This window comes from Athene noctua, chromosome 2, assembly GCF_965140245.1.
Source record: "Athene noctua chromosome 2, bAthNoc1.hap1.1, whole genome shotgun sequence".
In the NCBI taxonomy this organism is placed as follows: Eukaryota; Metazoa; Chordata; class Aves; order Strigiformes; family Strigidae; genus Athene; species Athene noctua.
In genome coordinates, this window is record NC_134038.1 from 126,140,906 (window position 1) to 126,156,365 (window position 15,460).

The 15,460-nt window shown below is 36.3% G+C and overlaps 1 protein-coding gene across 3 annotated transcripts in view; it reads left to right on the forward strand.

Annotated features, from left to right (window-relative positions):
- Nucleotides 1-15,460, forward strand: part of MINDY3 (MINDY lysine 48 deubiquitinase 3) — a 60,697-nt gene that overhangs the window by 37,336 nt on the left and 7,901 nt on the right. For all 3 annotated transcript variants that reach the window (XR_012633214.1, XM_074900204.1, XM_074900205.1), the window contains exons 11-12: nt 11,759-11,831; nt 12,690-12,762. Coding sequence is in view for 2 of the 3 variants with exons in the window: in XM_074900204.1 (XP_074756305.1) it covers nt 11,759-11,831; nt 12,690-12,762 (146 nt within the window). In the remaining variant the exon portion in view is untranslated. The remainder of the gene's footprint in view (nt 1-11,758; nt 11,832-12,689; nt 12,763-15,460) is intronic.

Below are 15,460 nucleotides of genomic sequence, written 5' to 3' on the forward strand. Positions count from 1 at the left end.
GCCCATTTTTAGTGAGATTTAGAACTGGAATTCTAGTATTCTAGTATTCTATCCATTCTAGTATGCCTGAATGGCAGTTCCATAATTAGCATATCATGTCTTCTGTTTGAGAAGATGAATCTGTATGAATGGCTGTTAATCTGTGTTTGCTTATTAGAAATACATGTTCTAGATTGATTCCTCAGGTTTGTTCTTCTCCTTAGAGTTTTTCTTCCTAAAAATGAAAAATTTCCTGAAGTCCTAAATGTATTACAGAGCTTATGAAACAGAGGTTTTAAATACAGTTATTGAATGCCTATTAAAGATTTTACAGTGAAGCGTTCTTGGGGTAAACAACAAGGAAATTATTTTGTGGACGTTTTCTGTCTCTGCGTTTTTCCCCAGAAGGTCTGAAGACCAGATGTTCTTTCTCAGCAGGACACCATATATCCTTGGGAAGTAGATGATGACATTTTTTTTATTCTCTGTTCAGCCTGCCTTATTCCCATGTTCCCAAACCATACTGGGATAGATGCAGGGAACAAGAAATGCTGAACGAGACTGCCAACATGACAACATATGCTTCAATAATAAAAAACATTATTTAAAATAGTAACTGTTGTAGTCCTGTTCTGAAACTTTATGCCAGACTCTGCTTTTTCTTCCCAACTGCCTAATAAACATGTGGCATGACAGACAACTTGTTTAGAGAATCTGTATGTCGCTTTAAGTAATTTTATAAATGACAGGAACCTGGTTGAAATCAGTTTGGGTTTTAACTGTTGTTTGATCCGCAGAATCTTAATGTACGTGACTGCTATTGAATTCCTGGGAACATCAGAGTGAACCTGTAAACAGCATCTGGTTTCATCCTTTACAAGTACTATCACAAATACCCTTAGCAATCCATTTCTAAACCCTTTTTGAGGAGCAGTCAAAAATCAGTTTTTCATTGCTTTATTATGTCCTTTCATACCGATCACAACTTTGTTGTGTACAGAAGGACATCTTTTGATAAGACAGCTCTGCTTTCAGGTTAGGATATGTGAATGAATGAAAGTCTAAATGTGGAAAGAGGGGAAAAAATACCAAAAAAGGTGGGGGTGGGGACTATCTGTGGTGGCAGAAGCTTTTAGCTCTTCCTAGTAGAGGTGAAGCACATTTAATGATATTTAGGACGTTACCTTTATTTTCTGTCTTTATTTCTCTTCTTATATAATATCAGAACTTGCATTTGATTAGCTGAGTGATATATTTGTTTGTTTCTCAAACTGAAGTAACCTCATTTCAGTATTTAAGTGCATTTTTTCCAGCACTGGTTTGTTTTACATAAGAAGGGTATGAAATATATTAATACTTATCTTTTTAATTTTAATTTTTATTATAGGGAGTCCAATGTCATCTTGGTCTACCAGAAAAGAATTTCAGTGACTGCCTGTGCATAGTTAAGAAAACTAATGTAACTGGTGTGATGGGTTTACTATATAATAGAGCTTTAAGGAGAAAAATATCACAAGTTAAAAATTAAAAGAATAAACATAGTTTTTCACAGAAGCTAATTGCTTTATTCTACTACTGGAATTAGCTCCCCAAAATACCAAGTTCAAATAAGAACATAAAAGTTGATACTGTTTTTATAATATGTGAAAATGTGTAAAGTTTGTGAATATTTAGTATTTTCTCCATACATGTATCAACACATGGGTGATTAAGATTCCTTAAAATACTACTTACCAGTACAAAATAACAGTGGATTAGATGGTATTATTAATATATTGTTTTCTGAATTTTTTAATAGAGCTCATACATTTCAGATGTAAAGCCGTAAGATATTACTGTTAGAATAATTAATTAGGTTAATAACTGTCCTTTAGAAATATTTTTGTCATTTTTAAGTTTAAAAAATAAAAAGTCCGTTTTCAAAAATATGTCATCATTCTGGATTGAAGCAAACCAGAGGGTTTTCATCATCTCAAGAGAGAATTAGATGGGAATTAAGAGATAATTAAGTGGGAAACTGAACACTTGAAGCTGGTTTCCAACATTAAGTGCATCTTTTGGTACTGTAAGAACTGTATTTAGGAAGATCTGAATTTCTGCAGTACATCTTCACTGGCTTTGAACTCTGCTATCAAATTTTCCTGTCATACTTGTTCATTTCCCACCTCCTTATTGTAATTGCCAAATAAAGTTATATGTTAATGTTCACCACAGGTTGTATAGCAAACACTTAATGTCAATAGGTTGAAATACTATTAGATATAGAAATAGTATTTAATACAGGTATTATTTTTTTAAAATAGCAAAAAACCTAGCACGATAATAGAAGTTACCATTTCTCTTGTGTGAATTATATTGTGAAATTTTTGGAAGTCATAAGCCATGGAATTTGCCCACTTCTAGTTTGATTCCTCTTAGGGGAAAAAAAAAAAAAGGACATCTGAATGTAGCAGACAGCAGATAATTTGAGAAGCTTCCCTTTCAGATTAAATTTGTGACTGGAGGGTAATATGTAATTTAGTAATTGGATAAGAATTCCAGTAAACTCAGATTTTCTGACTCCTGGTCTGTAATGCCAATAATGTATTTTTGCTTTCAAGACAAAGACTTCATTCTGTGATGATGAGCAAAACAAGTTAGTAACTGTGAATTAAAAAAAAAAAAAAGACTTTATACCTAATCTTTATTGTTTTACAGTAATCTCTTATAATCTGTCCTTCAAAACAGGGAACATGATGAAGCAGCCCTTTTTTTTTTTTTAATGTGTCAGCAAGTGAATTGTTGCTTTCTTGTAATGTTTTGATCTAAAACACCAATGTCTGTGTCAATATAACCGTTAAACATGTATTCACTGTAGTTTGAGCTTCTCTTCTTTTTGAAAAACTGCAGTGCTGTGGCTTTTTTTTGTTGACTGTCTCATTAAACCATCCTTTCTGACTGGAATGAAGCATATATTGTTGTTTCCATAACTTAGTTGAGTACATGTTAAAAACCCTGCTTTCCAGATGGATGGGCTGACAGTGTGCTCACTGTAGATTTCCCTGTTATTAATTCTTGGTTTTTGGTTTCTGTTTGCTTTTCCTCCACAGCCTCACCCCACCCTTGCATCAAGTAGTCTCCCTTTTCTGTCTGGGTAGTATGGCTGAAGGTGAAAAAAAGGATTTGAATAAGTAGGCCATATGTAGCTTCTCATTCTGCCCTAATTGAGAACTCTCTTCTGTTTGCAGTGCCAGCAGGGTACTTACTGTAGGTGCTGTAGAGTAAATGCAATCCTTTCATCATACCACAGACTCATAGAATGGTTTGGGTTGGAAGGGATCTTAAAGATCATCTCGTTCCACCCCCCCTGCCATGGGCAGGGACACCTCCCACTAGCCCAGGTTGCTCAGAGCCCCGTTCAACCTGGCTTTGAACACTGCCAGGGAGGGGGCAGCCACAGCTGCTCTGGGCAACCTGTGCCAGTGTCTCACCACCCTCACAGCAAAGAATTTCTTTTGTTCACTCTTATTCACAAGGCAGAGTGCAGCTAGAGCCAGTTTGCTTCCTTTCAACCACCTTGTTGAAACAAACTGATTTCTTCACCACCACCACCACCTCTGTCCCTTGATGAACACTTTCAGATAAACTCTCATCTTTTGATGGTCTGAATCACAAGGCCTGTATTTTATTTTCTGACCTGTGATAAGAACTCTGCCTCCTTGGGGGTGGCATGCTTCCTCTTGTGTTGTCTTCGCTCTCTTGTTCAAGGAAATTACTGTATTTGGGCTTTTTCTGAATCCCAGATAGACCCAAAGCCCCTCTTTAAGGCTGAGGAGGACACACAGTCATTAATGGAAGTCACCTGTGATTCTGAAACAGTAGTGGCTGCAGAGCTTTTGTATAATGACAGCTAAGTCAAGGATCTTTCCTTCAGTTCCTTTGTGTATGGCTACAAGCAGGAAAATCTTTTACTCCTTCAAGTATTCTGCGGTATTTTCCAGTTGTTTGACATTTTTTAATGCTTCTGCTCATAGAAGATGACATGCCACAGAGCAATCTCATATTCCATCAGCCAGCATAAGAAAAGCATTGTAAAGCACTCCGTAGAGGATACTTCCATCACTGCCACAACTGTGGTAGTCCTTCCAGACTATTGGTGTGGATGATGTCACTGAACACAAATGAGAGTTTTGAACTAGTCTTCATTGGCCATCTCTCTATTCAGAGCCAAAGTGGTAGTCTTTGAAACTACATTTATGTCAAATAACATCAGATACTTTAGTATGGACTTTACAGGTAAGGGCCATAGGATTGGATTGGATTTGCTTTTTTGCCACAGCATAATTCTCTAACTCTGTCTCTTTTTGAGGACCCTTCACGATACTCTGCCTAAACTGACAGCAGGTACTACGTTGGTGGGTATTTTTAGAAGCAGTAACTGTATACCTCAGCAATCTGAACATTGATTCAGTGGTGCCTAGGAAGAAACAAGATCTGTGGCCTTTCCATACCTGTTGAGTTCTTTGTATGAGAGTAATAACAGCCTCCCATTTCAGATCTTAAAGACTCTCCCTCTTTCCATGATTGGATCATTAGCTTCTAGGAAGACCTATAAAAAAAGTTGTTACATCACTTCAAGACTTTGAACCTATTTTTACTTCTGTAGTGATGATGGCTTTCCATTTGTGAACTAATACCAGTCTATGTTAAATTTTATTCTTTGGTTCACTTCCTAGCCAGTCTCTGCAAGTAAAAACAGTATCTGACACCTTTAGGACATATAACCTCATTTGTGTATGTGGTGATACATGTGATACTTCTGCTCCTTGCCTCCAAATAAAGCTGCATTCAGTCTCCCTTAGTTAAGTGGGTTGTTATTTCTTAGGCTATAAAGAGCATTTCATCAGTTCTGGCTTTGGTAGCAGGATAACTTCACCTTCTCTGTGTCTCTCTCTGTCCTCTGGGTTACTGACATTGGATGTGGCTTTTAAGGATCTGGAGATTTGCAGCAAATACATTACAGCCACAGGAGGAACTGAAGCTTCACATTCTTATTTTAAAGCACTATCTCCTTTGAAATGCATTCTGGTCATGTGTGAAAGACCCATGCATCTAAATGATAGAGTTACATAGTACATCAGTAAGATTGTATGAAGTGTCTTTTCTCTTTCAAAAGATAATCTCCAAAAGAACCTTACTGACATATAAAACCAAATTTATTTCTGAACCAAATCCACAGTGAGATTAAGCGAATTACATTCTTGCCTCTACGCATTAGGTGTTACTTGAGTAATCTCGTACTCTCAGGATTGATCAGAATTTTATCTTTTTACTTCCTGTAAAGGAACTGTACTGTACTGTAACTACTGTTAAAAACTGCCACTTCTTTCTTAGTTATTGTGGCAGGTGCACCCGCCCAATGAAAACAGGGTTTCTTGGCTGCTGAAGTGTAGCAGCTCGGGGCTGCCTTTGCTCTCAGGGCCTCACGGTAGTTGGGGCCTTTGGCCAATGGGAGCCGCTATTGACTGCAGGTCAGATTGGGCCTGGGGATCAACGGAGTCCCCTGGGGAGCCATTTGGAGCTCGTCCCCTGGAGCAGCAGCTGCAGTCAGGACTCTCCCCTTGGGTCAGGACACTGTACAAGGAAACTCCTTGAGGGACCTTGGGTTGGGATGCTGCCCTGAGCAGGTCCTCAAACTTGAGAGTCCTCACTTGTCAGGTGAAAGTGTTTTGGGTTGCCATTAAACCCTAGGTAGCAGGGCTTTGTAAAGCGTTTCGGGTTGACGTTAAACCCCAGGGAGTGGGGCTTTGTTCTGTGTTTCGGGTTGCCGTTAAACCCTAGAAAGTTGTTTTGTTCTCCTCTCACAGACATTCGAACATGTAATTTACGGAGAGCTAGTTACCTGTGTTAATATTTTTTTTTTTATTTTTGGCGGTTAGTTGTTTATTTGAGAGCCTCTGTAACAGTTGTGTTTCTGATGGTGTGTGTGGTTGAAGAGACAGGTGTTGTATTTCAGCACGTTTAACTTCTCCCTTGAGTCAGAGAAGAACAGCACCCCAGTGGTTTTGACATGGATGGGGCAGTTTTGTTATGAGGACCTCAGTAAGTTGACCAGCACCCCCACCATTACATCTGGACCAGGAACAGTGAGAAAACTGATTCTTCCAGACTCAAAAATCTTAAGAACACTGGACTGTGGATGGCTGTCATTGGATGAGGACTTCTGTTTCTCTCCGGCATAAACAATAGGAAAGTGTAACAGACTCTTTTAAACTATCCTAGGTGGAACAGAATTTTGTCTTAGTTTACCTGGAAATCTGTTCCTTCCATGTCAACTGCAATTATTTTCGAATACCTACATCAGCTAAGTAAAGAGATAAGTGGAAGTCAACCTATTGTTCTACTCTTTATTTGGCCTGTGGTTTTACCAAATGCTTTTAGGGTTTCTGGTCTGGTCTCTTCCTGCCACCTCCCTTCCAAACATGTCAGAACTGTCTGTACCTTCACCAGTGTTTTGCCATCTCTGTAGCCCCCCAAACTAATGTGAACCTTAATAAAGCAGTGTTTTTTGAAGAAACCTAAGATTGCTCCCCTGGGTAGGTAGTGAAACAGTACTATTTCAAGTCATACTAATTTAAAGCTATGTATGGAAGTGCTTCTAAGAGCATGTTGTGTAAGAGCTGACCATCTGAAGCCTATCTTCCAGCAGCTGACCATCTGAAGCCTGTCTTCCAGCAGCTTGTCTCCTAAACCCTTTTTTAAATGTTTTTTCTACTCTTTCCTTTCCATCTCTGTCTTGCACTTCTATTTCTCCCTCTCCCACACACACAAATATCCACTGTAGTAACCCACCACTTGTCTCCTGCAATGGTTCTCTGGACAAGAGCAAGGTGGGCAGTCACAATTCTGGGCTTGTGCCAGCAGTGTTTGAATGGGGGTTGTCTACCTATTGCCGAACGCAGTGATTCACAGCAGGGTTCTGCCTTCCCTCTCGGTGGGCACACAAACCTGTACGTTTCCTCCCTGCCTGGCTTCCAGTTTCAACAACCAGTCATGAGACTCCATTCCCTCATCAGATAAAATTGAAATTGGGCAATGGATTCAGAAGTCAGCTAGAGAGATGGGAATCCATTTCAGAGATCCCATCAACCTTTTTTCCTTAGGAAATAATTTTGGAAAAGTTGGTGGCTTAAAAGCCACTGATGGTAGCATTGAAAAGTACACATTTTCCTCTATAATACAAAAATAGATTAAATAATCTTTATTCTTGCAGATCTGATTAAATAGTTGGTAAATTATTAGTCTTTCTATATTGTCTTTAGTCAATTTTTTAAGAAGAAAGTTAGTGCTACAATATGTAATTCTTCCACATACCACTCAACAGTGGTACTGTAGAACTGTAAAAGCAGTCCATATGCAAACAGATTTCATTTTCAAGGACAACGGGTCTTTCAGGGTGGGATCTTTGTAAAAATTCATAGCCAGAATTTCAGTGTGGCTTAGCCATTACGTTCTGCTTTTGATTTGTAGAATGAAAACTTCTGGAATGTTTTCATTAAAACTTATGAAGAGTATTTTTTGCCTCTGAGGGTAAACATGGAATCTTAAAATAACTAGTACTACTGATGAGAATAACTTTTCAAAGTAATATAAAGTAACTTGTTTGTGTATCACAAGAGCCAACAAGTGAAACAGGATTTTTGGGACATGTTGTACTTAGTATAGGAAATAGTTATTATAATTAACTGTTGATGGGATTCCCTTTCAATGCATGGGAGACATCAAAATACAATTCTTAAGGCTGTGGTGGGGGATATATTTTGGCACATAGGATGAAATATCAGCTTGGGCAGCTGAAATAAGTTTGTGTTAGATGTTTGTCACATTTTCAACTTTGCTGCCTGAAGGAGGTATGTTATTTTTTCCCCTAAATACAAATACATGGACTAGTTGAACTTTTAAAGTTTTCTGGATACTGGAAATGAATGATATGCTAAGTTGGAGTATGCATGGGATTTGTATATACAGCGTTATAATCTTGCGTTTTTAACTGTTTATAGGACAATAGCCTCAGTGAAAAATTAGAATTAATTTGAAGGGGAGGGGGGTTTGGTCATCTCTCCAAGGCAGGTAACTTTTCTGCTTCCTCCTGAAATTATGTGCTTAAAGCATCAGTAAATCACATTTAATGAATAAAAAGCCTTAATATGTAATAATTGGGAGGCTTTACCATATTTTAAAATTCAGTTGAAAGACATGGAGAATTTTAAGTATTGAGTAATGCATTCAGTGACTTACTCTCTTAAGTTCTTCCCATGTGCACATGGACTGAAATAACTAAGGACCTGGAAAATGAAATGCCAACAGAAATACATACTATTTGCAATTGGACTATAAAAAAAATATTTGTTGGTAGATGCAGGAGACTTATTTTAAAAAATCTGATTTGTGTCACATGAAACTGTGGAAAGTACTACTTTAACAAGATAATTTTGGGAGAAGGTGGACAATGCAAATGATTGTCTTTGTTCTTGGATTGCATTGAGGTTTTATGGAAAGAATTACATACTCATAAACCAAAGTAGAACTATGTAGTTTGCATTTAAAATAATATGTCTGTGCAGTTGGAAGTTACTTTGGTTATATCCTTCCATACCTTGGAAATTTTATGAGCTCCCCCTTGTTACACTGGCTTTATGAACAGCTAATTCATTAATAAGAACCTACCATAAAAATAGCGTCTCTTTGGAGTTAAATCCTGAATATTGAAATCACTGATCATTTTATTGTTAATAAGTTCTATATGCTATGACATCATTGATTTTAAACTGAGAACTATTTGTAATAGTTTACTGTAATTCGTTGATAGTGAAATCCACTTCTACTTAGTATGCTTTGTAATACTGACTCTACAAAATGTAACTTTTCCAATTCTGGACTATTGCAAATTATTTAAGAGTTGGTCACATATTATGAAATTTTACAGGATATGTATGTACCCTATATAATCACATAAGTATTCCCCATCATAACAGAGTATATACTCAACAACTGCACAACTTCATGTGTCGTTTGGCATTGTGAAACTAATTGTGTTGAGTTGTGGATGTTATCAAATCAGTATGGCCTCTTTATCTGCAAAGTAATTTTTAAAAAGTTTAGAACATATGTAAACATGAAGATATACTGGTAAAGTTGATTTTCTTTAAGTGTTCTTCATTTATAAAATCATTGGAATATTTTTCATTAAATAGTGGTTTTGTTCCAAATTAGTCATATTTATGGATCTTTAAAATTACATGATTATGATTCTGAAATAAAATAAAAATCTTGAGTTTCTATTTCCAGTTATATTAAGCAAGCAATTTACAAGTTGTTCTCACTGGGAGAAACTAGAAGGACAAAGGGACTTCTCCTAAATTAGTTTCTTTTGTATGCTTTCTCACTTGGAGCTCTCAGGTACGAGATGTTTGGAGAAGTAACATAGTACAGGGGTTTATCTGACCTAAACATAGGCTCTGCAGCCCAGTCACAGTGAATGGTGACACTTGTGCTGCAAGAGAGGCAGTAGGCTGGAGCCAGAAGTAATTTAGTCCTGGTAAGTTTATCACATCTCAGGAGCTAGGATAATTCTAGCAGACATGATTTACCAGATCCATCTATATTGGTTGTTTAGCATGTTGGAGAGCTTCTTTTTGGTGCAAATCTCCTTGCATCTAGACTTGGAATCCTGTTGCATGCAATTAAGTGTCCTACAGATGTGCTGAAAGCTGTTTCTCTCCTGGTGGAGCCAGTACTTGAAGTTGCACTACTCGGAGGCCTTTCAGAGTGCCCCACCCGCAGTGTGGACACGTGGGCTTCCAGCAGCTGGCTCTGCTTCTGCATAGCGTGCTTCTAGGACTGATGTTTGTCACAAACTTCATTACCAGTAAAGATGTGATGTGGATACCCCTTAATCCATCACAGCAGATTGAAGCCTGATCCTTCCCTCCATGCACTGCATCACTTCATAGTGTAGATGTTTGCATTGTGCTCAAGTGGCAATTGAGTAGCTCTTAGGAGTGAAAGTATGTAATGGGTTGGTGATCTAGAGCCTTGGAAGACAGGGCAGATGCCTCCTAACTTTTTGTCTCGTATAATCCTGTATAATACCAAATTTTTGTCTGTCCTGTACATGGAAATGAGGGGGACTCTGTAGCCCCTATTGTATGTACCTTATGCCAGTAATAGCTGCCTCATTCATCTGTTCAATGTAAAACTGTTTGTTATTTTTAAGTGTATGTCGTGTTCCGTGTTGTCCCTGTTAGTGTGCCCTAGGCAGCTGGCTTTCATTCAGGAAAGTTTTTAAGTGTATCCTAGATGCCATCAGGTGTATACTTAAAACTCTTGGCTGATTTGGAGTGAGCTGTTAGGAGAAACTGGGTAAGAGTAGAATTCTAGTCAGATGTATTATTTGCTTCTATTCCTTCCCTTAATCTGTTAAAAGAATAGTAGGTCATTATGCATCTTTTAATTCTACATTTTCTGATTTCTTTCTGTGCCTTCCTTCAAATGAAGTGCTACAGACCTGGACAGTTTAGACTAAAGTTCACTGTTTGCACATACAAGTATAATGAGAGAATGCTGTGATTTTCTCTTTTAATAAAATCTAAATCATCTTCACAAAGCAAAGTTGAGCTCAACTAGAAATAAAAAGATTAGGTATACTTTATAAAACCATTTAAGGTAACTTTTTTATTTGTAACAAATCAATTTACTTAATACAATATGAACAAAAGCAGATTTCCCGGGGTTTAATGTTGTTCAGAGTAATGTCAGTGATGCTATTTCTGGAGTTTTGTGTTTACTGTTCATAGCATAGAAGGTAACATTACATTTTCACTTTGACAGGAAGAAAAACTATAGGGAGGGTATTGTCAAATGCAGTGTTTCCTTCTGAGAAAATTTTTTATTTTCCTTTCTATGTGAAAAACAACATAGGTGATTGTAAATTTGCAACTGGAGATTTTAAGTGCTCTTATCAAGCAGGTTTTGGAGCTCTGTTTTGCAGTTTCATGTTCTATTTGAACATTAAGGCTTTGTATCTTTTTAAACTAAAGGGTGCTTGAACAGGTGCATTTCTTAGCCTTTATGCCACCTTCCATTTCTTGTGAATAATTTAGCAATTTCACTTTTTTTAGTGATACTTTTTTGGCATAAAACCAGGGGCTACGCTTTTTGCTGGTTTTACAATAAGAGATAGACATGTGCCTCCTCATAGCTTTTGGAAATTATGATTGTATTTGAGTTGAAAAAAGTCACGGATAAATAAAAGCATTGCAATGGTTACTATTGAAATCATACTTTTGTGTTCTGCTAGTCTGAAATGGACTTCAAAACATTCTCTTACAGTTTTCTATCTAAAGAATTTTTATATGTTTCAATGGATGCATAGTACACTAAATTTCACTGGTACATGTGTGTGTGTTTTCAGGTATAAAGAACAATACTATAAATATAAATCTCCACATAATACATATAGTCTCCAATTAGCTTTTGTCCAATGACGTAATCTGCATGAAAAGACTTACATACAATTTGTATATAAGTTTGCGGAATAATCTTTAGCATTTCTTGTTCATTTAATGTCACTATCAGCAATATTGCCAAATTACTTCAATTTTTCTTTTGTATTTAAATTTTCATTAATTTAAGGTCCAGCCCTGTGTAGTACAGCTAAACTTCTCCCTGGTAATCTGTATCTGAATTAAGAATATTCTGAAAGTTTTCTTATTATTATTTTTTTTCTTCCCTCCCTAAGGATATGGCCCTTGTTGCTCCTGAAGCGCCTTCAGAGCAAGCCAGAAGGGTTTTCCAGACATATGACCCTGAGGGTAAGGGCTGTAATTCTTGCTGAAATAAGATTTTTTTAACTGAAATGTACTCATTCAGTAGAGACAAATTCCAAATAGTAATGACTACTGCATTGTTTAGGGTATCTCTTCAAAAATGGGACTGTTATTTTCTAAAATTTGTTCCAAATACTACACCTTCAAATCCATTTCAGATTCCATGCCAGGGTAGTATGATGTTTATACCTAAGCTGATTAAGAGAGGAAAGAAATACTTAAGACAGATTTTCAATACAGTACTCAATCTGCAAAGTAACATGAAGAAGCTTTCTGACAATTCTGTAGTAAGGGGAGTGCAACATTGTGCAATAGGAAGTAGAGTTCTTAGAGCATAAGCTTTTTAACCTTGTCATGTTCTTTGTAATTAAAACTTAAATATAATGTGATTTATATTACATTTTCATAAAATAACTGATCCGCTATGATTGTATTCTTCATGGTTTTGTTCTTGAATGTACGTGGCATACACAGAAAATTTCTTACATTTTGGAAAACAGAGGATGTCTGACATTCAGGTGCTATTTTAACTAATCAAAAGGGGAAAAGATGTACAGTTACTATCTCAAGGTATCAAGTGGCGATGGATATTGCTATAAAGAGATTGAATCCTTAGCAAGCGTTAAGCTTCTAAGTGTATGATAACACAGTTTCTGTATTGCACTCCTCATTTTTTGAAAGCAGGAGAGAAGTGTTTGAAAACGACGTTCCTTCTAGAACCTCACCATTTATTTGCAAGCTTTAGAGATAAAGATATGCAGTATTTGTATTTTTGAGTAAAATTTGTACTCCTGGAAATAATTTTGTTTCTTTTCCTAATGAGAATTTTTGCTACTTCATCAGATAATGGTTTTATACCTGACACTCTGCTAGAAGATGTAATGAAGGCTCTGGACCTTGTTTCAGATCCCGAATAGTAAGTATAATAAAGTTCAAATACTACAGGAGTATCATTAACCACATACTAATTATAATTTAGGGATTTTTTTCTGGATTTTATCTAGCTTGCATTCTTGGCACAGAATGTTACTTTAAAGTATTTAAGTCAGTTTTCAATTAAATGTGAGGAATTCAAATAAAAATGTCTTTAACTTTGGTAGTGATAACTAGAAGCCAAAAAACTCTCATACCTACTGCATTACTATATATTGAGAAGAAAGTCATGAATATATTTCTGTATGTTAATAAGGGTGAAACTGTGTGACAGAAGAGTCAGTCAAGGTATTCTGAGTCAGATTAGCATTGGATTACCACTGGATCTGTCTATTGCGTTTGAAGCTGAAACTGCTTCAGTTATGCTTTTGTTTCCACCAACACTCAGTACCTTGTAGTGTTTATAATTGTAGTTTGTTTCTAGAAATTACACCTTGATTCCTAGGATCAGAGTTTATCAGATGTAAAAGGTAATTTATTTTAGATCTTATGTGGACAGAAGGGACTAATATTCAGCGGCAACAGTTAACCTTTGGTGTCAAAGTGTACCATGTTTTGCCACTAAATGCTTAACACAGAAAGGAGAGCTATGTGCCTGAACGTTTTTACATCTCCAAAACATGGTTTGCTCTTCTGTAAACGTATGGTCTAGTTTACTGGGGTCCAAATCAGTTGTTCCTGTAGAATGGCTGTGGTGACTGTAAATTTACTTACTACAGCCTTCTGAAATTTGATTTATGCCATTTTCTATCCTTTCAAATGTTACAAAGTACAACAAAGTTTAGTGAGCTATTTTCTGTGGAGAATGGGAATGAAAATTAACATCAGAAGACACCCAGGAAACTAAAACCAAAGAAAATACAAGACAAAAACGCTAACATTCATATTATGTAAATGAGGGGTGAAATCTGCAATAGATTTTTTTAAAGGGAGGGAAAGAAAAAAGCTTTAGTTTAATAGGTCTGAGAAGCTTTCTTTTTGCCTTTTTGTTCTGCTGCCTCAAGAAATCTGCAAAAATCCTCTTTCTGTATTCAGAAGTTTTTCCATTTGGCCTTCAGGGCGTTTGTGGCATAGCCCTGGCCTATGTTATTGTGCATAGCACAATGAATATAAATTGATGTAGGAAGAGCCAGTGGGAAGGCCTGCTATATTGAAAAGCCATGAACAAACCATGAAATATTGTCTTGAATCATCTCCCCTTAAATAAAAATGTAGTCTAATATTAATGTCTTGAGAACCTACTCTTAGTTCTAGATATCTTTTCTATTTAATGTGGAACACAAGTATAAATAACACATTTCAAATTTCATACAGGCTTTTCTGGTTGTTTTTTGTTTGTTTGTTCGATTTTAAGTGAAATTAAAGTCATTGCTTCCAAGCAGACTATTTACATTTTTTAGTTCAAGAACTAAATGGAAATTCATAGTGATCATCCAGTCCTCAGCTTTAAGCTTCTCAGAATCTCAAGATTAATAATGGTCAGACCTGCTCAGAGTTTAAGAATTATAAAGGGGAAACTGTAGAGCAGACATGACTTAACAAGGTGGATTAGCCATTCCAGTATTGAATGCATGTGATTTTATTAAAATTTTCTAGTCTTTTACTAAATACATCTGAGAACCCAGCTCTCTTGTTTGTTTTGTCCCTTTGTTTCTGAAAACAACCATCTGATACTCTTTAGGGCACCGATTTGAGTACATCTGTCAATCTAGGTTTAGCTTGTTTAAAACATTTTATCCTGTCTGTTTGACCAGTGCTGGAGGCTTTTCTCCCTACACACTTCTCAGCCATAACAGTACAAAGGCCATCAGTATCATCATCCCAACATTTGTAACATCTTCAGTTAGGAAGCTAAACTTCTCACTGAAATGATTGAAGTGTGTAGACATACTTGTTTTGGTAGCTCTGTCATAGTATCAGTAATAATTGAATAGCCTTAGCTATTTGCTGAATGAAAAAGCCTCAGTTGGAACTCACAACAATCAAATTTTATTAAATCTCCCCTCCTGCTTAATTGATTTAATTTTGTACACTGACCATACTTTAAAACTTAGTATAGCTCTGCATTTTTAAACAGTTATTATATTTCAATAGTGAGTACATAGCTTGCTTTAATTTTATTACATAATTTTAAGTGCATTTTCAAAATTGTCTTTGCTTAAATTTGCCTTGGTACTGTTTACCACCACAATGTTTTTACAATTGTGTTACAGCACTTCAAGAACTTGAGCAGGTTTCAAACAACTACTGAAATATCTTAAATTTTGAATGAGCAATAGAAGGATTAAAGTCCAGTATCTTGCAAATCCTCAATTGTAGTTTCACTTAAGTAGTGAAAAATTTTTTTAAGATCTTAAATTAACATAGTTTATAAAATATCACATTGATTTTTATGAATTCTAAAATTCATCTTCCAAGAACCTTAACAGAGCCACTTTCTTAAGAATTGCTTAACATGTTCTGTGTGTATTGAGGCAGAAAGAAAAGGAAGCCAAATAGTTTACTACTAGTGCTATGTTAGGACCAAGGAAGGAAGCTACTTACTAATAAAGACAAAAGGATAAAATGCTTACATACAACAATAATAAAAAAGACTTTAGAAAGACAACTTCTGCCTGCAGCCCCCATTAAAAGATACCAAAGTGGTTAAAGGCCTAGGTGCTGAGAGGCAGGTATGAGAA